General features: G+C 36.4%; 1 protein-coding gene and 2 long non-coding RNA genes across 3 annotated transcripts; 1 reads left to right on the forward strand and 2 right to left on the reverse strand.

The window, feature by feature from the left end:
• The first annotated feature begins 129 nt into the window (after positions 1 to 129).
• LOC130010256 (putative ankyrin repeat protein RF_0381) lies at positions 130 to 27,559 on the forward strand. The gene is made up of 3 exons (XM_050533289.2): positions 130 to 513; positions 22,903 to 22,966; positions 23,974 to 27,559. Exons 2-3 carry the CDS (start codon positions 22,953 to 22,955, stop codon positions 26,513 to 26,515), a joined length of 2,556 nt encoding a protein of 851 aa, XP_050389246.1. The 5' UTR covers positions 130 to 513; positions 22,903 to 22,952; the 3' UTR covers positions 26,516 to 27,559.
• On the reverse strand, positions 5,558 to 15,938 carry LOC126808572 (uncharacterized). The gene is made up of 6 exons (XR_008788803.1): positions 15,288 to 15,938; positions 9,848 to 9,980; positions 8,780 to 8,912; positions 7,755 to 7,887; positions 6,976 to 7,064; positions 5,558 to 6,612 (listed from the first exon to the last, which is right to left on the reverse strand). It is a non-coding gene; the product is annotated as an uncharacterized LOC126808572 (long non-coding RNA).
• LOC130013617 (uncharacterized) lies at positions 15,993 to 17,084 on the reverse strand. The gene is made up of 3 exons (XR_008788812.1): positions 16,788 to 17,084; positions 16,167 to 16,355; positions 15,993 to 16,042 (listed from the first exon to the last, which is right to left on the reverse strand). It is a non-coding gene; the product is annotated as an uncharacterized LOC130013617 (long non-coding RNA).
• Positions 27,560 to 27,948: the final 389 nt, after the last annotated feature.

A 27,948-nucleotide genomic window follows, 5' to 3' on the forward strand; every position in this document is an offset into this window, starting at 1 on the left:
ATGTTTAAGTATTACAATCAATGCATAGTGGAACAGAATGGACGATCTGAAAGTAGGTAAAAATTTTGAGTATAGTTGTTCGAGCAGAAGGGAGTGGATGTCATGCCCCCCCCCCCCACACTGTACAGAGGGAGAGCGAGAGGGGACCCTAATAGTTGTCATCGTCTATCGGATACTAGATTTAACAACAGGAATTTCAACTGTAATCTACAGGTGTAATAGTTAGGTGGGGCTTATTTACTGCCAAACAGACCGTGACTATTTTATCGTCTATATAAATATATATACGTTATAGACTTGTATATAGGCCACTATACTTATGTTATGTTATCGAGACAAGCAGGTATTCATTTATTGAAACTGACTATTATAATATTATATTAGATACAACCCGACATTTATACAGTAATATACAAGTGACCAATATGATATAATATTCACAGATTTACATGGAAACTTTTGTTGACATTTTGGAATAGAATCAGGCAACTACAAGATTGTTCAAGTAAATAGGTGAGTTTTTATTATGATAAAGGGGTTATAAAGACGGGAAATTTCCGAGGAACATTGTTCGACTGGGTAAGGTAGGCTACACTTTCTTTGGTGGCGGGTTGTGATTAAGACTGTTCGGGAGCCCCCTCTCCCTCCGACACCCCCGATAGCCCAGTAGGCCTGCAAGGGGAAAGGTAATATGTGCCCATCGACTGGTGTTTCGATTTGTTTATGTTTTTGTTACTCTCATTGGGAGTGGGGGGCCGGGGAGGTAAATTCCCTTTGATTTTGTCGGTTTTTTGGTCAAGAATGAAAAAAGTATATTCATAGGCGTACAAGCCAGTTGGTGGGATGGGGAGGGGGTCAGCTGCCCCCTAGCTTTCGGGCAATCTAACTTTTCGGGCAACGGGTAAAGTGAAAGCGAAAATTATTATTTCATCTATTTGGCAAAATAAAGTGCCGCAAATTTTTTAATTGAATGCCATTTTTGGCAAAACGTGGCAAAAGTGTGTTAATATTTTACCTACAATTTTGCCACGTTGTAACGTGGTAAAAAAAGTGGTAAAAAAAATGCCACGTTTGTCTGGAGTGCAGAAACGTAGCTTTTTAGATTGCCATGTTTTTGAAACGAGGTATTTTGTCCGAAACGAGGTTGGGTAAAAAAATGCCACGTTTTCTTCAAAATAATTATAACCGGTACTTGCCATCATCAAATAGAGCCACACATATAATGTCTCGACCTTCACGTGAATAACTGCAGATCTACAAATTAGATTATTTATCGGGATATCATAAATATAGTTAATTAATATGATGGTTTCCTTCACTGGAATTCTATTGTGTATAATAAACATGGCGGTTGGTGGTTCTTCTCCTAGCATATGTTAGATTAAATAAACACTAGTCTATTGTTTATTTAATTGCAAATCCCAAATGAGCAAATTTCAGATTTGATTAATTGTTTATTTTTTATTATTATTTGATAAACCATAGTTCAAAGTGTCAGTTCTGAATTTAGAACAATTTTACAGAATTAATATTTTTTTGCCAGCTTTTATCGGTCACCAGTTGGAAATATGAAATTTCCCTCAACGATTAATAATTTTGTTGAAAATTTGTGAATATTTCATAAGATCATTTTTAAAGCATATTATTTCTAATGATTGGTCATTCAAGCATACTAAAACATGTTTTCCTCAGTTTGGCTACTTTTTTTGTGTACCTAGTTTATACTTAGATGAATTATTATGGATTGTTTCTAATTTAAGTATGTATGTGTACTCAGACAATTATTTCGTCATGTTCTGTTGAGATACATCAATGAATCCTTGAAGATAAGTAGGACGACTGAAGATTTAGGCTTGCTATCATTTTTACTGACTGTTTATTCACAGTCTTACAGAAAGGACTATTATGTTACAGTAAAGACACAATTGTTACAGGGTTGACATAAAGTTATCTGTTTTTGAAAGAAAACTGGAAATATTCTGTCAAGAAATATATTTCCACAAACTACGTCACATGAGTACTGACTGGCACTAGCATCATATATTTCCAGACAAACGGGAGAAGGGTTTAATATAGGCTATGATTGTTCCTCAATCCCTATTCAGATACAAATCTGAATAAAAATATTGCTTTAAAAAAAAAACCAAAAAAAAAAAAACCGTGATATCAAATTTATGTTAATGGTGTGATGTTTCTGGATTGATTTTACAGGAAGGACATGCTCTCTGGAATCAAAATTATTTACAAATTGAAACAGCATAATTACATTCTTTTATTACTATTTTATTAGCTTGAAATTCCAATTTATAGAACTGTATATAAATCATAAAATGCTAAACTATAACATTGCTGAAATTAGTAGAATATATTGCGCTTCAAATAAATGATGATAACAAACGAATAACTTTCAAAATAAAAGCAAAAGTCAACATTACCAAATTTTGTAGGGGTTTGTCTTTATACTATGGCTAAAATTATCTATAGACATGGTAAGGTTTGGGGGCGTTTGGAAAACTTGGACCGTGAACATTTTATGATACATTTTCTATTTATTTTGTTTGAACATTAGTAGTTTATCCTATCATCTTCTAAGATTTTGGGAAAGTATATCCTACAAAGTTTTGTTCTGTGGTGTTTTTCACCACAAGAGTTCCACAAGATATTGGACATAGAAAATAATTCAATTTTTTCAAAAATTTCTTCTGAGACCCTCAATCCCCGTTGTGGTACCACATTCCACCAGATTTTCGGGGGCCATGAAATAAGATAGTCAAGTAAACTAGAGTACGACAGGTTTAGTATTCGGACAATGAATTACAGTGGGCTGATATCCAGTTACATTTGCTCTGTTTTTGCTTGAAAAGACACAAGAAACAGATTAAATTTAGATTAAAGCGATGTGCTCTTGCTTTTCTTTTGGAATTGTCTGTTTTGAATGCCATCTACAAGTCTTGCAAAATATTAACAAGCTTTTGCCAGGTTGGGACAAAAATGTCAAACGTGACATTCTGACTTAACTAGTCGCTATGATTGAATTTATCCACGACTGGACGCAATCACGAGCAATCAGTTGATCATAGTCGTAAGCGCGCCCATGTCGCCCGGTATCAATTGAAGAATCGGAGCCACAACGGATCACATGACTGACACGTAATAACCTTCAAAATGACCTCATTCCACTTGTCCCCTGGGTACCACGTGACTAAATAACCGAATCCTATTGGCTACGTCAGCGGAGCGCCGACTCACGCCAGTCATAGGTGCGTTCATGTCGCTTGCAACTAGGGACAACTGCTTGTCATCAGTCGTAAGAGTAGAACATGTTTCTCAGAGAAACTGGAGACGACTGGACGGCGACTGGTTGCCGTCCGACTTACACCAAACACAAGAGCGCTCAGGTCGCCCAAGTAGTCACGACTAATCAGTTCCACTTGATCGTAAACGAGTCGCCGATTTCGAGTCTCCGTCAGTTTTATCGCGTCGTAGGTAGGCTATATTGGACCACATGGAAGTGGCTGGAATAGCAGGACAATGCGTTTGCGGCAGTTAAATTTTCAAAATTTTCTCCTAATGGCTCCATCTTCGTGGACAGTATAAGATTGATTGGTTGATAGGAATTCGAGTCAGCTACTTAAGTTAGGCCATTTTGTACTTGATGTATTCATGAGCTGGGATCGCAGGAAAACGCGTTTGTTACCGTCCGCTCCTTCACCGGACACCACCGTCTGTGACTCTCATTTTTTTCGGGCATGGCAGGTTTTGCCACCCATCCACCCTCTCAACTCCTAACCTCTACCACTCATCGACCCCGGACGCCTATGTATCACGGGACAATTTATGTATAAATTTATCTGATATTTGTAGATGTATCTCGGTAAGAGGACACTGGTAAAACACCCTTCATAAAAGGCTTTTTGTTATTAAAAAATTTAAATGTCTCACCATGATCTAAATGTATAAATAATGAATCTATTTATCGTTGATGTTATACATACGTATACAATTTCACACACCGTCTTCTTTTATATTATAAATATTGTTATTGGCATACTTATTCAACAAGGATGTTACTCATATATCCATTTTATTTTTACACGTGTGACGGATTTAAGGGGCATAAAAGGTCTGACTATTCATTTTATTCGTGGAAAGCAGTGAGGTGTTACAATAGTTACATAGAAATAGATGTTAATACATAGATATGACGTCACCCTTTGGTGTTTTTAACCGGTATATAGGAGATTGTACACTTTTCTTAAACAATCGCCTATTATTTATAAAATTGTCCACTATTTATTGAAAATAATGGACAGTTTTACCAATATTAGACCAGTGCATGAAAATACTTTAAAACTTCATAGTTATCGAAATCTCAGATAACCTAATGTTGATTTCGCTTGTTTGTCGATGTGAAGAAATTACTGTTTCCATATTGTCTATTTTGTTGTCAGCGAATTTTGGTTTCTTTCCTACATAAAGAATTCAACTTAAATCCGCCTGTTGTATGTCACTGGTCTGTTTATAAGTACGTTCGGCACTTGATCGATGATACGTTTTTTATACGCTCACATTTTCACGTGGACGTATATTGACGTCGCTTATGTCCGTCCGTTCGTTCACAATTTCTTTGTAGACACTCTACGGGTTATAACTGTATATCCCAACGATCTCGGTTCCTTTCGATATTGGCTTGTATGGGATCGTGTCTTCATGGATTATGGCCCCTGATTGTACCCACTAGAGGTCGCAATTTTTATCCTATTTTGAAGATACTGAACATGTATGTTTATAACCCAAAGATCTCGATTCCTTGCGATATTGGCGCATATCTGAACGTAACTTCCTGGACTATGGCCCTTGATTGAACAAAAAACCGTGTTTGTACACAAGTTAGGTGTCTCTATTTAACAACACAAATTTGTGTTGAAAGAACACAAACTTGTGTTAAATGTTGAAACAACACAAGACTTGTGTTAAAATTTACCAAACAACACAAACTTTTGTTGAAACTTGTGTGAAAATCTACACAATACTTGTGTCGAAACTTGTGTTGAAATTTCTGAAACTTGTGTTGAAATTTCTGAAACTTGTATCAAAATTTCTGAAACTTGTGTTGAAATTTCTGAAACTTGTGTTGAAATTTCTGAAACTTGTGTGGTTTCATAAAAACTTGTGTATAACCACCAACAAAAACTTGTGTTTTATTTTCCCTCAATTTAGCAATCTTTCCCATGCAGCCCCCCACCCCTTTTGCTCTGTTTAACCTGTAAAGTTTGATAAATGAGGTAACAATAATTTTATTTGTTAAATTATCATTTATTCATAAAATGATAGGAAAAAGTAAATTAACACCACCAAATCAAAACTAAATAGACATCATTTGAAATGTTAACAGAAAAACAGAGATATAATTCTAATACTAATAAAATTTCTGTTATACTTTGCCCCCCTCCCCCCCCCCCCCCCCACATCACAAAATACAAAATAGCTATTTAATTTTTTCTTTACCCGAAAACAAGAACTGAGAAAAGAAAGATCCCTACCCCATAACCCCAAAAATATATAATTCAAATATATCTAAATTTAATAACATCCAAACCAAGCCCTAATTAGATTAATTATGCACTAAATTGAAATACTTTCAGAAACTGAAAAGTGCTACAAAGTCATATTACAAGTGATTTGTGAGGCATCTAGAAATAACTAGCATACACAGAAAACTAACAAAAGGAAAATGCACTATTTTGCAGGAGTAATAAAATGATGTAGAACCTTTTCCTCATTAAAAAAAACAAAACAAACAAAATGAATATTTTGTACATAAAAGGAGCAAAGCATCAAGATTACAGGATTGAAAAATAAAAAAATATCAGAGAAAATCGCAAACATTAAATAATATGTACAAAATATATATAAATAATCACAAGTCAAAAGCAAGGAGGAGCCACTGTGGTTCAGTGAGTGCATTGGCCGAGAAATTTCAACTGGATTTTCCGACATAGTTCCCACACGTCAGTAGTGTAGGACATGGCAAGGGATAATTGGGTATAAGCCCAGAATTGAAACTACCCCCACTGCGTTTACTTTAAAGAACCCTTGACAATTGAATTATCTGACTCAATGACAGACCCTTCTGATCCAATGTGCGTTTGTTAACCATTCGGCCCTCCTGGGTTCCCTTTAAACAACCCTTGACAGTTGAAATATTTGATATAAGAGTAGGTTGTAGGGCAGAATCACCATAATAACACAGAAAAGTAGGATATTAAACCCTATTTCATTTCATAAGCAAGGGAAAGTCACCTTAATGTAGGTCAAGGTTTTTTGTAATTCTGGGTATATTTGATCTACATTTGGTTTCTAGACTATGCCTATTAAATACTTTATGATTTCCGACCAAATTCTAAGTGAATTATATGTCACTTTACATTCTATATTATACATAAATTTCTGTAGAGAATTAAAATCTAATTGTGTTTGGGATGAATATTTAACAGTAAAAACAAAAAAAAATATTCAAAAATTGGGTCAAATGCATTCTTTTCCAGAATTATAAAATAAATTGATGCTTGGGATCTCTTGTTGTTATCATACATCAAATAATCTTCCAGCCTAAAAAATAAAAAGTAGGCAATAAGAATACTTTCTTACTATTTATGGTTCACAATGTTTAAATAAACAATTTATTTTGCCACATCGAGACTGAGTCTCCATCGACAACAAATTGGATATTACCTATTAAAATCTATTTGAAAAGTAAAATATTGTCCATTTTTATACTGCTACTTACTGTAAAAATACACATAGGGTCTATCACAACTTGAAGAAAATCAATGGATGTGATTGTCAAAAATCAAGAATGCCAAGACTTGAATAGGAGAGTCCTAGGCATTGCCCCAAGAAGAATAACTAGATTACTAATCAAGTGTATAGAACTAGTTGATGATTAAAAATACAAATATGTATGTTACTTACATTTTACCTGATTATCAAGCTCTGTGAGAAAAAGTTTCCATAATATGAATAGCCATTTCCAACTGTCTTCATCTTTCTGATGTAGTTAACTGAGAAAAAAAACATACTATGTTTTAGTTGACTTAAATCGATTCAATATTTAAATAGACGAAAGTTTTAAATTTAATTAAATTGTATTGTAATGTGTTGGTTTGCTTTGTCACAGATGAGACAAAATGAAAAAAATGAAATGAAATGGGGTTTGGCGTCCTGCTGTTCAGCTTCGACTGGGCTAATGAGGCTGGGCATATGCCATACAGTGTGCCACGAGAGAAATTTTGCCGGGTACCGTGACCCTAAGGCCTACTCTTGTATCAAATTCTAACTGCCAGGGGCTCTTTTACATGCACGCCAATGTGTACACGGGACCACGTTTTTTTGTTCAATCTGAACGACTAGACAGCTGTCCTTGTAAGGCCCCCCGTACTGCATCGTCTTACTGCAAACCCGCGACCTTAAAATATGCAAACCAGTGTCTAACCCACTTGGTCACCATGGGTCCCCACAGATGAGATAGTCACATCTACATGTATCTGGACATAAGTAAGATTCTGTCTGTGCACATACATGTACGTGTACAGTTTTACTATACTAAACTGAATTTTAAATTTCAAAATATTAAAATGAAATCGAGGTTTATGTCACATCAGCTCCAACCGGGCTATATTGTGCCAAACACATTATGGTGAGATTCTAAAATACCACAACAACAATCTTTTCTATTAGAATTGAACACTCACCCTCCAAAAACACCTATGAGAAATCATAGGTGCTCAAATCACCATTTCTTCAGCTCTTTCTTTTCCCATATTTGGGTTTTTTGACTTATTTTATTATATGATCTTTGATTTGCTATGGCATCTAATATGGAAACTGAAAAATATGAATATGTGACATATAACTGTTTAAGATACCTTACCATATACAAACTGTGTGATATCTAAAACCATTTTAATCCCGAAGATCTTACCTAAACCGTGAAAATCTGTTTTAATAACCCTTGTTTGTCATGTGACTGGAGAGTCACAGTAATTAAAAGAGAGCCATGTGGCTTAGTGTGTAAGGCACTGGCTTGCTACCCGGGAGGTTGCGGGTTCGCTCCCAGTGTTGACCGAGAAAGCTCATTTGGATTTTTCAGCATGGATTCCCTGTCTAGTCGTCATGGTGGCTAAGTGGGTAAGACGCTGGCTCGCTAGCCTGGAGGTCGGGTGTTCGATCCCTGCATTGGCCGAGAAAGTTAACCCAGATTTTCCGGCGTGGTTCCCTCTTGTTAGTGATGAAGGACGGAGGGCCTGACAAGGACAGCTGTCTGGTCATTCAGATTGAACAAAAAAACGTGGTCCCGTGTACACATTGGTGTGCATGTAAAAGATCCCCTGGCAGTTAGAATTTGATACATAAGAAGGCCTTAAGGTCACGGTACCCGGCAAAATTTCTCTCGTAGCACACTGTATGGCATATGCCCAACTTCATTAGCCCAGTCCTCCGTACTGCAATGTCTTACTGCAAACCCGCGACCTTAAAATATGCGAGCCAGTGTCTAACCCACTTGGCCACCGTGGACATAAGTAAGATTCTGTTTGTGCACATACATGTACGTGTACAAATTTACTATACTAAACTGAATTTTAAATTTCAAAACAATAAAATGAAATGGAGGTTTATGTCACATCAGCTCCAACCGGGATATATTGTGCCAAACACATTATGGTGAGATTCTAAAATACCATAACAACAATCTTTTCTATTAGAATTGAACACTCACCCTCCAAAAACACCTATGAGAAAGCATAGGTGCTCAAATCACCATTTCTTCAGCTCTTTCTTTTTCCATATTTGGGTTTTTTGACTTATTTTATTATATGATCTTTGATTTGCTATGGCATCTAATATGGAAACTGAAAAATATGAATATGTGACATGTAATAAACTGTTTAAGATACCTTACCATATACAAACTGTGTGATATCTAAAACCATTTGAATCCCGAAGGTCTTACCCACGCCTTGAAAATCTGTTTTAATAACCCTTGTTTGTCATGTGAGTGGACTGTCACAGTAATTAGAAGAGAGTCATGTGGCTTAGTGTGTAAGGCACTGGCTTGGTACCCGGGAGGTTGCGGGTTCGCTCCCAGTGTTGACCGAGAAAGCTCATTTGGATTTTTCAGCATGGATTCCCTGTCTAGTCGTCATAGTAGCTAAGTGGGTAAGACGCTGGCTCGCTAGCCTGGAGGTCGGGTGTTCGATCCCTGCATTGGCCGAGAAAGTTCACCCAGATTTTCCGGCGTGGTTTCCTCTTGTTAGTGATGCAGGACGGAGGACCTGACAAGGACAGCTGTCTAGTCATTCAGATTGAACAAAAAAACGTGGTCCCGTGTACACATTGGTGTGCATGTAAAAGATCCCCTGGCAGTTAGAATTTGATACCAGAGAAGGCCTTAAGATCACGGTACCCGGCAAAATTTATCTCGTAGCACACTGTATGGCATATGCCCAACTTCATTAGCCCAGTCCTCCGTACTGCAATGTCTTACTGCAAACCCGCGACCTTAAAATATGCGAGCCAGTGTCTAACCCACTTGGCCACCGTGGTCCCCCACAGATGAGACAGTCATATCTACATGTATCTGGACATAAGTAAGATTCTGTTTGTGCACATACATGTACGTGTACAAATTTACTATACTAAACTGAATTTTAAATTTCAAAACAATAAAATGAAATGGAGGTTTATGTCACATCAGCTCCAACCGGGATATATTGTGCCAAACACATTATGGTGAGATTCTAAAATACCATAACAACAATCTTTTCTATTAGAATTGAACACTCACCCTCCAAAAACACCTATGAGAAAGCATAGGTGCTCAAATCACCATTTCTTCAGCACTTTCTTTTTCCATATTTGGGTTTTTTGACTTATTTTATTATATGATCTTTGATTTGCTATGGCATCTAATATGGAAACTGAAAAATATGAATATGTGACATGTAATAAACTGTTTAAGATACCTTACCATATACAAACTGTGTGATATCTAAAACCATTTGAATCCCGAAGGTCTTACCCACGCCTTGAAAATCTGTTTTAATAACCCTTGTTTGTCATGTGACTGGACTGTCACAGTAATTAGAAGAGAGTCATGTGGCTTAGTGTGTAAGGCACTGGCTTGGTACCCGGGAGGTTGCGGGTTCGCTCCCAGTGTTGACCGAGAAAGCTCATTTGGATTTTTCAGCATGGATTCCATGCCTAGTCGTCATGGTGGGTAAGACGCTGGCTCGCTAGCCTGGAGGTCGGGTGTTCGATCCCTGCATTGGCCGAGAAAGTTCACCCAGATTTCCCGGCGTGGTTCCCCCTTGTCAGTGATGCAGGACGGAGGGCCTGACAAGGACAGCTGTCTAGTCATTCGGATGAAATGAAAAAACGAGGTCCCGTGTACACGTTGGCGTGCACGTAAAAGATCCCTTGACAGTTGGAATTCGATACACCGCAGTGCCGCTGTCCGGGCAAAATTTCCCTCATATAGCACACTGTGTGGTGCATGCCTGTCTTCATTAGCCCAGTTCGGAGCAAAACAGTAGGACGTTAAACCCCATTTCATTTCATTTCTAGTCGTTTCAATGGAACACAAAACCTGAGGTCCCATTGGCGTGCATTTAAGCCGATAGTATGGTAGTTGGAATTTGTTGGCTGTAGCACCCGTGTCACAGTTCGACTGCTAGTTTGCGATACCCACTCGATATGAATGAGTGGTGATTGGCTAATGAATTCTAAAATCAGACGAATGCTTCGGCGAAGCGGACACACCACTCAAATACAATTCGGCCAAATATATCAAACATGTTTGATTCGGGCGTATGTCAGTGGATAAACTAGGTGAAGTTTAGCGCCAATTGATTCAGCCAAATCCTTTGGCTAGTTTATCCAGCACTGACGATTTAAGTTTGTACTTTCTTTATATGCAAATATCACATTTGAAAGAGGCTGTAAGCCTACTTTCTTTATATGCAAATATCTTATTTGAAATAGGCCATTATTATGTGATTCCCCACTTGAATGTGACTAGGAATAGGGTCGCCTGTCCAGCCTTGTGGGTTTTCTCCGGGTCCTCCGGTTTCCTCCCTTTGCTAAATACCCCTAGGGTGTATTCGAAACAGTGTTCCGGTGCAGAGAACGGACGGAGAATGGGTTCTTGTCGGACTTGAGCAGTCTGGAATGCGTTCACGAACACATTCCCGTTCTCAAATCCCACACTACCTCATAGTGAGGGAGAACAAACATGGTCGACGCATCGATAACTGCTGAGAAAACAGCATCATGGGTGCATTTATTAATTTAGAAGTTTAATACCGTTCGAAAATTGGATGTAGTATGTGGCCAGTATAACATCAAGTAAGTTAGGTTGCCAGGCAACGAAACATATGCCCACAGCAGTTTAATCGTTTGGGCAGTCAACAGGGATTGTCACATATTCATTCTTTTGTAGGTAATGTGGGCATTTACAAGAAAATTTCATACAAGATTATAATTTTCGTCGTTTGTGGGTTTACAAAGGTTCTACACACTGAAACAAGGGCCTTAATTGTTGAAATTTGACAGATTTTTTTGTTTTGTGTTTTACTAATTTAAATAATGCATACAATTTTCATACAAATCGGATGATAATTTTGTTGTTCGTGCGTTCACAAGGTTCGAAAAAGTGAAACAAGGGCCACAACTCTAGACATAATTCACAGAAATCGCAGTAATTTAATAGACGTCTTCGTTTCACTAATTTAAAAGATTCAAATGAATTTCACAAAGTGAAACAAGGGCCATAACTCCAGAAGAAACTAACAGAAATTATTGAAATTAAATAGGATTCATCTCATTAAAATAAACAACATATCAATTTCAAAATAATCAGTTCTGTAGACGACGGACAAACCTACGGACGAGGGCGTATCAAAAGGTGATGTAATCGTCATCCAAAGAATTGAAAAGGAGTAAAACGGTGTCATAATTTATCAAAATTATGCTTAATAGCGAAGTAAATACTAAACAAGTTATCGTAACAGATTGTATAAAATTAATTCATCTTGTTACCATGGATACCGTTCTCTCATGTTCGAGACTCATGAAAGTGTTTTCATGTTCTTCAGCCGTTCTCGAACCTGCGCAAACACAGTTTCTAATACACTCCTACGGTACGCGCAAGCAAATCATTCAAATAAAATTGAACAATATTAGCCTCGAAATTACCTAGCGCCAGTAAGTATAAAGGATCTATCCGACAAACACTAACAACTCTAGGTTGATTACATGTCATTTGGGACTCACGTCATTTGGGACTCGCGTCATTTGGGACTCAAAAAAATATGACCACGACATTTGGGACTCCGGTATACGACGTTTGGGACTTTGGTATACGTCGTTTGGGACTCGGGTTAACGACGTTTGGGACTCGGGATAATTTATTAGAAATAGGCCAATTCAAACAAAACACGAAAGAAAATATTTATTAACATGAAACACGTGGTTAGTAAAAGGCTCAACCAAACGATAAAACATTAGTTGCACTTATGGTTCTTTGATAATCATCGTTTCTCATAAAAGTTTTATATTTATTTAAAACGAATAATATGCTGATGAATTTATTTGAAAATGACCTACACAAAAAACAAAATAAATATTTACACGACATGCAATCTTTTTTTACAAGCCCCTAGAAATTGTTAACGATAATCCGTGAGCTGCACGTTGACATGCTTGTCGTAGATGGCAATACCAATTGATAAATTAGTGCGTACAAGGCAAAGTTTTTTTGTGGAAAATATAAGAAATGGCAACGATCAAAGCGGGATAATTAAAGCTGATTAACTGATAATCCCGATGTTAGTGCAGTATGTTCAAAGAAACCTAACGGTTCTTTGGTGGATGAGGAAAAACGTGAGTTGTCAATCATCGAGAATGGCGGCCGTGTGTTGATTGCAGTTATACCGTTTCACGAAAAAACATTAGCAGTGGTCGGTCAATCAAGCTCGTTTACTATTTATAACGCAAATTTTTCGTTTCGGTTAAAACAAAATATACGTCCATTTTAATTGGCCGAAGGATGTGTGACTAATAGAAATATGGCGGGCGGACAAACTGACCAAACAGTATATTTCGAGGTATTTGAGGTAAGCTAATTTAATATTATATCATAACTGCATGTGCATACTTGTGTTTCTGTGTGATTAAATATTCAAAAAATCATTCTTAGGATACAGCCTCGACACCAGTCAGCCCTGAATTGCAATGTTTGTTTTGTGTTCTGGGCGCCATTTTGAAAAAAAACTGACATGACCTATATAATAAAATCCAGCGATAGTGCAGTCAATTTCCTTTAAAAGGGAATCCGAATTTGTTAATTTTCTGCAATATCACGTCGGTGGTAGCGGACGTTAAATAAACCTATTTCACGTACAAAGACCTAAAATAAAATCCAGGTGAATTGGGAAAAATATTCATGTATTTTCTTGATGAAGAGTAGCTATTTCAATTTGTAAATGCCCAGTCATCTTAGACAAATAATAATTCCAACTTCAAATCAGTTGTATTTATTCAAATCATACTATGAATAAGTGTATTTTTCCACTTCCATAATAATAAAAACTTGACTTTTATTATTTTATTTCTTCAGGCCAAGAACATGGAAAATTGGTAATTGCCTTGTATCACTGCTAACTATAAGGCACAGGGAGCCTTGGGCAGAAATGATAATAATATGGTTCTCAGATATGTTACTGTGTACAGACTGAACAAAAAATATATATACACTTGCTATTACATGTACATTATATCATTGGCAATAATAAGATCCAATTTTAGTTTTTAGTTACACACTGTTAACCACCAATAGATGAAAATAAATCATAAAATGTATTCAGCTCGACGTAAGACTTAAATAAATAGATACAGTTGGTTTAACTTGAATAGAAGTTTTAATTATCTATGCTGCATATATGCATATATCACCTTGCAGCTGAATCACATTACATATCTTTTTAGTTGATGTTCATATCGTCTTACGTATTTGTCAACATCAATGTGACCTTGTTCTATGTCACATTAGCCTATTCACACTTGTTACCACGAATTTACTCACCACACCCTCGCATAGTTATGAATTTATTGTTTCACTTGACTAAAGAAACATTTTGTAGGAATGTATGCTTTTATAGATTGGACACTTGTTTGCAATATCATTGTCGGTGGAAACTGGCACTATACCTATAGAATGACTTAACAAATAGCGGAGACGGGGTTTCAGCCGGCTGATTTAAATTATTTCTTTAAATACAGTAAAGCTTGAAATATGTCAGTTTTCCCTCTTTAGAATGTTTTTGTAAATAATTTTTTATTGTAGTTTCCGTGGCGTATTCCCAATAAGCGTTAGAAACAAAGATATACACCCTTAATCCCGGTGCCGATAAATGTTGGGTTGTGTGGAACATGCTAACAAATCTCAGGTACGATATATGTTTGATTCTGGTTGAGAACAGCATGAGAGCAACATGATTGTTTTCATTGGAGATGAGACGCAAATATTCAAAGGGGTCAGACAAACTCTAAACCAACCGCGTTCCCTTCACTGAGTCCCTTCAAAGGAGGCCCTGTCTGTCTACCTGTGGAATAACATGCATTTGTATCTGTTAAATTTGTGTGGTAGACAGATTGATATTATTTATATAACGTCTTACCCCAAACAAATTGCAAAAGAAACCATGAAGTTTCTGAGAGCGATATTTCGTAATTAGTGTGCTTTAATGGTGGGAGAATAAATAATTTTATTTTTTAAACACAAACTGGTCATATATAAAATAGCATTTTCTGACAAGACCAGCGATAATCTCGTAAGATATGACTTTTACTATGTCTATTAAATGGTTTTCGACGTCTCTTCAAGGTCACCGTCTTGCGCCAAAGTCGTGAAACGCACCGTCGGGGGATTTGTTGGGGCCTGTCTCCCCCAGAAAAATTTCCAGAAATTTCAAGTCGGTCTTGCCTGGCCGTGAATACGGCAACCTGAAAGTGGTCGATTTTAATGTAGACATCTGAACTCCAATCAACAAATCAATCAACCAGGCTGTTGTCGTTGCATTCACATGACACCAGACGTGTCACCGATGAAACAAATATGCCTGAAACAAATGTCGCTGTTAGTGCGACCCATTTGTGACAATTTCAAGGTCCCAAATAATAGTCCTTTTTTACTATTAATAGTTATTCAATCAGTAAGTGCTATTTACCTTATAATAGTCGTCTTGGCTTTTACCCGACATTACACAAAACACCAATGGTAACTGTCGGGTGGTCTCTCCAGTCTTAATGAAGGCGTGTATGGAAAACAGCTGAGACCATGGCTTGTTCACCACCCGAAAAGTTGCATCCATATACCAAGTTTTTGCACGTGCGAGTAGTTGCATCTGTCTATCAGTACAAAAAATGTGATGGCGCCTTTCCCCAACTTTTACTCTTTTGTTACATAGTGTGAGAGACAGTGATAGGTAAAAGATTATAATTATCCTATGACCGCATGTGTAATAAACTCTCCACTGTTCTCTAATTGACCACACTATTGTTCATTTAATAAAGAACCAGATGCTGCCATATGTATAATGGTCAAGTTAGATAATCCGCTGATCACTAATGACGTTTACTAGCGTTAGCTGTCACACATCAATTGTTCTGAAGCCTGCCATATGCTTATAGTGAGATAATCTATCAATGACAAATGATTTAATTATGTAGTCTTTACATAAGTCCTTTTGTTCCATATTATTAATTACCCGTGTTATCAAAGTGAATTTAGTATAAATTGGCTTTGGTTTTTCATGTAAATCAGACCAGCTTTGGCGGCTGACCAGGTACGACTTTATAGTATATCTAGTATGCTAGAATAAAATGTTGCATCCAGATCATGTTTTATTTCTATTAACTCAAACTATGTTATACTTTTTTGATAAAATCCCGGTGCACTATGATCGATGAAATCTTCGTCAAGCTAAAACAAAAAATAAATAAAAAAGTACATTTAAGTACATGTTAATAAATAAATAAAATTGTACATTTAATTACATGTTAATAAATTCTTATATACATGGGTATTTAATTGCATGAGTACTTACGCTTGACGACACGTCAGTGGGATCTTTTGGTCGCAGAGTCTGTCGGGTTCTTTATAGCGACCTTACAAGTGCTGCAATGGGTGGTCTGCTATGAATGGGTTCTTCTGCAGAACCGACACTGGATAAAACTCTCTCCGCTATTGAGGAACATGCCTTGGTAAAAACATTTTCTTTGGCTTCATGCTTTGCCTGTAATGATAAGATAAAACATATTAAACTACAAATATATTATTGGTTTATTTATATTTTCTTTATTTATTTATATATTAAATTCATTTATTATTATAGAGTTAACTAGGTTAACTAGAGTTAATTATGCAGAATTAATATAACACAACATACACAGATGGCAATAGAATGAGACAGTGTTCAGAAAAAGGGCGGAAGAAGACTACCTGTCCTACTTGATTTTAGGACATATATATAGCATGGACCTACTTGATTCGACCAATTTAATACAAGGAAATGAATGGCATAGTTTGTGTCAAGTGAATTTAGTGAACTTTAAACCCCATTTACTCGCCCTCTCTCTACAGAGATAAATACTTTTCGTGTTACATACAATAACAATTATTGGCCATTATTAAAAAAATATATTAAAAGGAAATGAAATTCTGTTACCTGTTTTTCTTTGTGTAGTACATGCTAACATCAATGACTGGAAAAAAAAATAACGAAACTGTAGAGAAACTTCTGAATCATTGAAAGTCTAATATTAGGCCTACACATTGATGACATTGATATAAAAAAAAAGGCTGATTTGTTTGTTGTTGTTTTTTTCTTTTACAGAAATAAGATTACATTTCAACTAAACAACTAACACAAAAGTTAGTATCTAGCTATAGTCCATGTCTGGATATACATTTCTCCTTTTGCCCGAACGTCTATAAAAATCAAAGATGGCGGCCAATAATTGCAACCGGGTATTACTATAAAATAAAGACAGATTCTTACCTGCTGGCTTGTCTGCGATATCACCTCGGTGGAAGCGGACGTAAAATACAACTAACTCAACAACAACAACAACAATTACCTGCTGGTCCTAGTCGGGGGTTTCAAGGAATTATAAGTATTTGAACAACGGTGTAGCGCCGATTAGCTAATAATAATTAAGCACGATTTCAGAAAAATTAAGACAGATTCATTAGATCGCTGAATTAGCGGAACACTTTTAGAACACATCAAAAAAATTTTCTTTGTGGCGCCATTTTTTAAATAGACTTCCGGTGCAGTTAGTGGCAGTAGATCTAAATCTGAATGTTTTAAACGAAACGAATTATTATATACATAGAAGCAATATATACATGCTAAATTAAATACACGGTTTTATTTTTTGTAAAAATTTACAAACCTGCGGTCTGGTATTCTATGTGACCATTATAATTTTTTTTAAAATATCACGGCTAAAGCACCCTGTTGATGCTAACTTCACTACATCTATCTAACTGAATGTCGCTGATATAATATCAAAGAAAGAATTTGTCGCAATGACTAAAGTATAGATACTTCTTCTTAGTTAGTTGTATTTTACGTCCGCTTCCACCGAAGTGATATCGCAGACAAAAAGTATAGATAACTTGGAGAACCATTATATCAATAAGTCGATTATGAGATACACGTGGATGGTCAATTAAATTTGATTGGTTACTTTACAGTTAACCAATACTGTCCAATTTCGATTACATCAACCAATTACATTATTAAGAGTTTTACTCATTTTTTTTGTTCATTGTACATTGAATCAATTTTCGAAAACACCAGGGTGCTGAAAATCACATGTACACTATATATTCATTTGATCTATCAGTTTATTGGGTCAATAAAAAAAGACAGACATTTTAACTTTACAGACAACTTAACATCAATTAACATTCAAGTCTGTCTGGCAATTGTCTGATTAATTGGTACTCACACCCTTCCAGTGAAGAACAGCATGTGATTTTCGAGATGTGAATTAAGCCCTTTATTACTTTTCTTAAAACTTGACGACTCCCGAATTCAGACTTTGTATGGAGTTTTTTTTTAAAAAAGAAAACAAATCTTGGAAGGTACACATTACTTGTGTTAATGATATGAAAAAAACACAAGATTTTATAAATCGACACAAGTTTGTGTTAATACAATGCAAAACAACACATAACTTGTGTAGATTAGTTTTAACACAAGTACTTGTGTTGAGATCCAACACAAGTGTTTTTTCAGTGTAGCCTGTGGAAACTGTACAGGTCACCATTTCTATCCGATTTTAAAAACCGTTCAAATATATCACCTTTACACCATAATAACGGTTGACTTTGAAATTCGTGAATTGGTTTGTCGCTTTGATCCTATTTCACTGTCACTTATATCAGAGTATATATTTAATTTTAAATCAATATTTGGACGGCTAATACCCTCCACATTAACCACAGTACTAAGAATATTATCAATACCTAAATCATTTTCGTGAGCAGCCTTTCCATCACAGCTTTGACGTCCGTTATCCCCAATATCAAGAACATCACAATTTTTGTGGCTATTACCCTTTATCGAGTACATCACCAAATGTTATCAGTATCCAAATTCTTATCACAAATATTCTCATCATTAATATTTGTTTTCGGCTGTGTTATAAACATGTCGTCTCCACTTAAAGATATCTTGCTAAATGAATATTTTGGACTATCTGTGTATGCTTGCATTATATGACTGGAGTGATTTGTCATGTGCATGTTGTTTTAAGAATATATCCATTATTTTGTGGCTTACTCTTTTAGAAAACTATCCGTTATTTGTATCTCTATGGTGCTATGTTTTAAGTTTGATAATAGCCTCAGACTGTCCATTATGTAAATACAAAGAAAAACTTCGGGGCTAACGCCCCTCGCGCTTACTCGCGCCGTTTAAATTTTAATAATAATTATTAATAATAACAAAATTTATATTTTGCAACAATTCATCCCACTTGGGAATGCTCTAGGACCATGAAAGTGTTCACATGGGTCAACTATAGTGCCTAAACAGCCAGGTTTTCACACTTGATTTGAAGACAGACAATGTTTCACATGTTCGAATGGAAGGTGGCAGTGAATTCCATAGAATTGATGCATTATACTGAAAGGTCCTTGAACCAAATTTATTCATCTTATAAACCGGTACATCTAACAATAATTTATTCTGGGATCTCAGTGACCTGTTTCGTTGGTAGTGTGTCAAGAGATTCTGAAGATATCTTGGTGCTGTTTTATTTAATGTTTTTTTTTATGTCAGAGTTAAAATTTTAAAGTTAATCCTCTCGTGCACTTGGAGCCAATGAAGATTATTTAAGATGGGAGTGATGTGTGATTTTGATCTAGCTTAAATCACAATTCGTGCAGCACGATTTTGGATCCTTGCAACTTGGAAATTTGTTCATCATTTATTCCAGAAAGTACGGCATTGCAGTAGTCAATTCTGGACAGCACGAATGATCGAGCCAGTGCAGCGGCTGCACCTTCGGGTATCAGATGACGGATTGATCCTATTCTTCGAAGATGAAAATGGTAAATTTTGCAGATATTGTTTATATGAGTGTTGAATCTAAGGACACACCAAGATTTTTCACAACATTTGATATCGGAATATCTGAATTGCCTATTGAGAGATTTCACAATGCAGGTATTAAGTCTGTGATCAGGTCCAATAAGGAGAAGCTCAGTTTTAAGCACCCCTGGGGGCTACTTTAAGGTGTGTTGCTATACGCTCCAGTATTGCCCGATCTGACCAATTGATTTTTACTCGTACGGACACCTGCTACCAATTTGGAGGGGGGGGGGGGCAAACCTTTTGTAACTGATGACCATATTCTACAACTATGAAATCTGGTAACTGGTAAACTGCGATTCAAATAAACTGTGATTCACTACCATAAAGAAATAACAACATATTAACTAACTATTCATACATTAGTTATTCATATTATCTAACAATTCAAACATGTACCATATAATTATAACACAGCATATTCAACTGTTCCTTCCACTAGTTTCGATTTTTTACGTAATGACTTTAACTGTAGTTGTCTCCCTTGAATAAATTTAAGTAAGCTGGACCTCGCACAAGGTACCACATGTGATGGGCAATTAGAGCAACAAACTACAACCCATTTATTAATTATCATTGTTTACGATAAAAACTAAATGAAAATAAGATCTACAAATGATTCTCTAAATCTACTTACGATTAATGCTGCTAATGTCAGTAAGTCTTACAAAATCTACTAAGTTTTCAGGACAACTTAAAAAAAAGGTTCTAAGGAATTCTACAAAAGAATTATAGGAATTGAGGGAATCATTTAATATATTCATGTAAATTTTAGCCTGTGATAACAAAAACATTAACATGGAAATCATTTCAACAATGATGTAAAGGTGATATATTTGAACGGTTTTTAAAATCGATAAAAATTGTGACCTCTAGTCGAGGGTCCACAAGCTAATCGATTTTTCATACAATCAGGGGCCATAATCCAAGAAGTTACGATCCAAAATGTGTGAATATCCAAAGGAAGTGAGATCTTTGGGATATAAACATGTATTTTAAGTTTCATCAAAATCGAATAAAAATTGTGACCTCTAGAGAATCCACAATCTTAGTGTAAAAGTATGTAATGCCATTTGCGTACAAGGAGCGGCAATTTTATCGAGAAGTTTCAGTCAGATTTTCACGAAATTCAAACTCAACGATCATTAGGATGTATGTGACAAAGTGCTTAATTTTCTATTTTATAAAATACAAACAATTATTTAGATGCAGTGAACTTATTGATCCCAGCTGGTTTTGATAATACATGTAGATGATATTGGCTTTTCAACTATACACTTTGTTCTAAACACGTACGCACTAATTAACGACTATCAGTCAGCGAAATTTGATAACTTGTAAATACCATATATAGTAATGATTTCGTGTGTGTAGACCCATTTGAAAGGTATATAACCACCAGTTTACTTACAGTAAAAGAGACGCAGAAGAGAGACGAACGGGGAGGAGCAGAGACCAGCGAATGGGCTCACCCGAGTTCAGCCGCTGCCGAGACAGAAGGGCGTAATGTACCGTGTTGATGTTTGATTTATGTTCGTGTGTATTTATGTTCCTGTTTCCGATGTAAATAAATTTTGACTAAAGTAAAATAGTGTTACATGTACGATTTATTTTTCGTTCAATCAGGGACCATATGTAACACTATCCTGTGTCGCGGAACCAAAAAGACTAAACTGTGACACTACTGTGTGTCGTTAAATAAATAAATTATGAATTCCTTCCACATTGTGGATACGGCCCGTGACACTAGGGTGACACTATCGTCTAGGACTTTCTTTGACTTCACGTTGTGATAACTTTTTCCAATGATCAATAACTCTAAAAACACAGTTTATGTTGCTCCTCTATTTATATATCAAATACAGCAAACTACAAAGGTTAAATAAAGGAAACTAAAATATCTATGATAGTACTTTTCGAGTTATTAAAATATCGACGGTCTGAGTTTAATATCTGTTTTATCTCAGACTATAACGGCTGAAACATGACAAGAGCCACACACCTAATGTTAGTTCTACATGATGTTCTCGCTATGATGTCTTCGACCAAGCCTCTAAGCCGAGGAGGCTATGGGTATGTTCCCCTTGAGCTCCGAATAATGTCTGGACTGAAATTAAACTCGTATCATCATATAAAGATGATACGCGCATGAGTCAGTACTAAGCCCCGGAAAATTGACCAGGTACGTCCTTTATCTGATTGGTCAGATGCACAGACGCAACCCTGGATTTAAACACAGTGTACTTATATGGGTACCTAGGATGGCGGCTAACCACGTTTCTAACACATGGGATTACCATATTTATTTTAGCAGACTATGATGCCATTGCCCGATTTTTAACTACCAGACATATTCTTGCCTAGTTCTCACTGGTACTAGCTAAAATACATTAACAAAAACATTTTACAGAACTTAAATAAACGCTACTGTATATAGACCCTATAGTATTATACATATAATCCAGTAAAATACAGTCCAATTTGCGCGAATGTCGAAAAGAACCGAGATGTTTGGGATATAAACTTACATCTTAAGTTTCAACAAAATCGGATTGAAATTCTGACTTCTAGCGGGTCCATTATTTCGTACAATCAGGTGCCATAATCAAAAAGTTACAGTCCGATTAGTGCAAATATCGAATCAACCGAGATCTTTGGTTATAGATATATATTTCATCAAGTGAACTCTAGAGTGTCCACAAGCTAAAAATCAGGGGCCCTAATCCATGAAGTGGGGGTCCGATACATGACAGTATCGACAGGAACCGCAATTTTTGGGAGTTTTAAGTTTCCTCAAAATCGGATAGTGCCCACATACAAATTATGGACGGACGTTCAGACGTGCGGAAGGATAGGGGCGACGACAATATAAAATTATTCAGTCGTTTTAGGCGATCCCTCTTAACATAAATTGAAGTTCTTTACTGGCTAGAAAATGATTGTCCACTACACAGACACCAGTTCGTAGATATCCCGAGAATGGTATGGTTTCATGTCTGTAGAATCTGTCCATCACACAGAATCCAGTCGTAGATATCCCGAGAATGGTATGGTTTCATGTCTGTAGAATCTGTCCATCACACAGAATCCAGTATTAGATATCTCGAGTATGGTATGGTGTACAGAAGTAGGTATATATACATAACTAATAGTCTGTATTTATATGTTTTTTTAGTGATGTTGACATAATAACGGCTACAGGATATAGTCAAACAGCGAATTAAGATGGATGAATATAGGTTCGTATATTTAATATATTATATACACTCAGTGGCGGCGCCAGGGGGGGGGGGGGGCAAGGGGGGGGGGGCATTTGCCCCCCCATTAATCTGGTTTGCCCTCTGTTTGCCCCCCCCCCCAATAATTTTAGAAAATAAAAAAAAGTATTTGTGATACGTTTCGGTAATCAATACCTTCTACGGTGAATAAATCCCACATCCCCACTCAGTCATAAACTTGCATGTTGTAGAGCATTTCCGACAGTCTATTTTTCAAAATTTTCTAGTCGAGGTCCCCAATGGACTCGCTACTTCGGCGCTCACAAGGGGAATTCGTTGAGGTTCGCAAGTCCGTTCGTTTAACATTTTGTTCTCTAGTCGGATAAACTAGTGCTCAGGCAACGAACATTATCTGGGCATATCTATTTATCTCGACGATCGGTGCCTGACAGAATACTGTAAGACAGCATTTCCGGCAGTCTATTTTTCAAAATTTTCTGGGGTAGGACTCCCTACTTTGACGCTCGTGAGTGGGCTTTGGTGATTCGCAAGTCAGTTCGTTTGACACTTTACCTCATCGATCAGTGCCTGAAATACTGCCAGGGTGCATTTCCGGCAACCTGTTTTTCAAAATTTTCTGGGGGAGGCCCCCTACCCCTAGTTGAAGCTCGTGCCTTTGCCCCCTTAACCTTGGACTTTGCCCCAGCTTTGCCCCTCCAATCACCGACGGCTGGCGCCGTCACTGTATACACTAGCCTATTGTACATACGGTGAACATCAGGGTTAACTGGGGTACGGTATCCTGTTTAAATCATCTCCAGTGGACAGATTATAATAACACTCTAACTAAACGGTATAAATAATTCATGTATATTTAGACAATTACATATTTCAAATATAAGAATTGTTTTATAATAAAGAGGTATTGAATAATTCGTGATTAATAAGACAGAATACGTTGAATTTTTACATTGTTTTTGTATTTATACCATCTTTAAAACTAAAACAATATGTTTAATATATTTTAGGTTGGGGATTAAACTACTTCAAGCTCAAACAGACGGAAATATACAGGGATTCGTAGAAACATTATCATTACAAGATAAGCAGCAAGCTTTAATTACATGTGCTAGACGAGGGTTGTATGAAGTTGTAATTTATATGTTAGAACACGGTATTGATTCACATTATATTAATGCCGATCAGAACAACCTGATACATTATCTTTTATATAAATATGATAGTGATGACGAACCCGATAGACGTGATTTGTTATTACAATGTGTAGTTAGATTAGTTGATGCTGGTGTAGATGTCAACCAGGAGAATAGACATAAAGAGACACCTATATTTATAGCTGCTGAACGAGGGTTGTATGAAGTTGTAATGTATCTGTTAACACACGGAGTAGATGTACATTATGTTGATATATATAAGGAAAACCTGATATGTCAACTTTTAAATAACTATGATAGATATAACAAGCCAGCTAGGCGTGATTTGTTAATACAATGTGTAGTTAAATCAATTGATGCTGGTGTAGATGTCAACCAGGAGAATGATGATAAACTGACACCTATATTTATAGCTGCTAGACGAGGGTTTTATGAAGTTGTGATATATATGTTAAAACACGGAGTAGATGTACATTATGTTGATTGTTTAAAACGCAACATTCTTCACCATGTTTTAGTTTTTTCGGATTCCCATGTTAAATTTGAAGAGAAGTGTATACAGGTCGTTAATACTTTAATAAAAACAGGAGTAGACATAAATCAACCTGACAATGATGGTAATACCCCGTTGTTCTATGTCGTTGGAATCTACGCGGATAAACGGCTTGAATGGATCGAATTACAATCGAAACTAAAGACAGGACAGGACAGTCGTGGTCCACTGTATTTTAAATTGGTTAACATTTTATTAAAAGCTGGTTGTAATGTGAACCATCAAAATAAACTGGGACGAACGGCTTTAATGAGCTATATGAAATACCAAGCTGATATCAGTATATTAAAACTGTTAATTCCACATTCTGATCTAAGTTTAACTGATTATAATGGTGATACAGCAATTAGTTATAGTGTCCAATATCACATGATCAATTCTACAGCCGTTTTTAAACTTTTAGTAAATTCAGGTTCAGATCTGATGTCACGTGACAACGGAGTTAAGTTATTCCATGATATTTTAAAATGTAAGAGGTTGTGGGTGTTCAGTTATTACATCGGGCGTAAGTTGATTGTTAATGGTTTTACAATTGAAGGAGAAAATATGCTTCATCTTTTAGCTCGTTTAAACTATGATTATTCTGTAAGCAAGTTTAAATGGCTGTTAAATAACGAACTAGACATCAACCATCCCTGTTTTAATACCAACACACCTACTATGATAACATCCTTTTTATTAAACAGTAAATATTTAGAATTGTTGACACATCATCCCAGACTAGAGATCAATACACAAAATAACCAGGGTCATACAGCTCTACACCTTTGTATCATTGGATTTACTATGTTTAAAGATGGCTTGAACAAGAGACAGGTAAATGATGTTGTTAAGAATTATTGTAGACAGATATATCCAATATACATGGCTTGTATTGATATTTTGCTTGGTGTTGATGGAATTGATGTAAATATTCCCGATAATGGAGGTAGAACTAGTTTAATGATGGCTGCAATGAAAAACGACAGAGTTCTTACAAGGAAACTACTTCAAGCTGGTGCCATAGTTACCATGTTAGACTATTCAGGAAGATCTGCTCTACAATATCTTAATATTTATCAGAGTGTGTTTGATTTGACTTGTTTTAAATTACTTCTATCTAATGGTAGCACTGGTCTTCTCAATTTACCCTGTATCGATGGTAACACAATTATTCAAACAACCATGTGTTTTCCCTTTTTCTGGGAACCATACCATGTTGTTTGTTTTATGAGATATTTAGTTGCTGAAAACTGCTGTCTTCAGATTCTCGTACCATCATCACTTGAAAGTAGCTATAACCAAATTGATCTTACTGAGTTAAACCTTCAAGAAAGAGATAGGCTGAGAAAACTGTTGTATCTTAGTGGCGCCGAAGGGGAGGAAATTATGACTTCGTTAAATTTTGACGAGGAAGACAAAAGATATGAACGAACAGACATTTTCCACTCACCAGACAGAGCAGAATTCGTTAGTTTCTGTAGTAATATATCTCTCAAGTCCCTGTGCAGAAGATTCATCAGACAGAATCTTGGATTGGGAATAAAGGAGAAGGTTAAGGATCTGGAATTGCCTCGCGAATTAAACGACTTTCTTCTATTGAAAGATGTTCTTCATCCTAAAGATTACAACATAGATAATATTGATGATGTTTGTAATGATTTTGATGATGATGATGATTATCATGGTTATGATATAGATAAAGATAGAGATGATGATTATAGTCAATATAACTACCAGTATTTTACTCTCAATACGGATCATGAACTAAGACAAGATTTCCTAGAAAACAACCTATTTCCTAATGGTGGTAGTGATGATGATGATAGTGATGATGATGATAGTGATGTTTATTTAATATAAGGACGTTGATTATAAGAAAGATATAGTGAACTGGTCATTGTTCTAAAGACGATAAAAACTGGATATGGTAGAAACAAGCGAACACCACCTGTAATCTTGATATGATAGAAACAAGCTGGCAACACCTGTAATCTTGATATGGTAAAAACAAGCGAGCTCTACCTGTAATCTTGATATGGTAGAAACAAGCGAGCATCACCTGCAGCTTGATATAGTAGCCGGGGCGGATCCAGAGGGGGTGGGGAGAGTTGTGACCCCCCCCCCCCTCCTGCTCAGCTACATAATTTTTTTGTAAATCAACCCTTTTTATGAGAAGTTTCTAGACCGTGTGCTTTATCCTTTATCGTCAGATGTGGGACAGGATGGGCACGCAAAGCACGAGATAATGATAAAGACATTATGTGATATCACAATTAATGCTTTGCATCCATGAAATTGAATCACAATGTCATTGTATTAATTCATAATAAAAATTGACGCCAAACGAGGTTTTGAATTTCTCTGTTTAAAAAGCTCAATGTGTATGTATATACGCCACAATGACGATAGAGACCATGCGGGAGGGGGGGGGGGGAATACATTGTCTCAGGAACCTGGCAAACCCCCTCCTGCAAAACTTCCTGGATCCGCCCCTGGGTAGAAACAATCGAGCACTACCTGTAATCTGACTGAATCTCAACTCGTAGATTATCTAGTAGTAAAGCATGGATGGATTAAGCACTATATAAATGTACATCATTATTATTATTATAACAATATATTAAATCTGACTATCTGTACAGGTGTGTCTACCTGTCTATCTACTGTTCTATTGCTCTCTTCTTCTTAGCTCGTATGAGTGACCCCGCACCCCCTCCCCCTTCATGCACTTGTATGAGTGCCCCCCACGGTTTGTATGATTGAGTGATGTAATGTAGCCATATTACTGTGTGTTTTTGTTTTATTGTAAAACCCACAGTTGTTCAGATAAATATGTGATAAAATTGTGTAAATATAAAAACATAAAATCATTTGATGTAAAAAAGAAAAGAAAATATATTGTACCAAAAATATGTAAAAAAAAAACAACAAGACTTTGTTTTGTATATCAACAGTGGGTAAGAAGTGTAAAATTAGTTTTGTCCAGACAAAAGGGGTTCTAACCATGGTATTTGGTACCATTATATCGACTGGATACTCCGTCCTGTATCACTAACAGACAGTAGGGGTTCTAGCCATGGTATTTTGTACAATCCTATCGACTTGGATACTCCGTCCTGCACCACTAACAAAGGGAAACCACCCTGAGAAATCCAGATGAACTTTCGTGGAATGTTAGGCCCTAATTAGTGTTTTGATCATGTTAGGGTCTCATCACACGATGATTTCCAGTCATCAGTCTTAATGGGTCAACCGGTCTGCCTGCGGTTTGGTCTAAACATTAAGGTCAACTG

Source organism: Patella vulgata, chromosome 1 (genome assembly GCF_932274485.2).
Source record: "Patella vulgata chromosome 1, xgPatVulg1.2, whole genome shotgun sequence".
Taxonomy (NCBI): Eukaryota; Metazoa; Mollusca; class Gastropoda; family Patellidae; genus Patella; species Patella vulgata.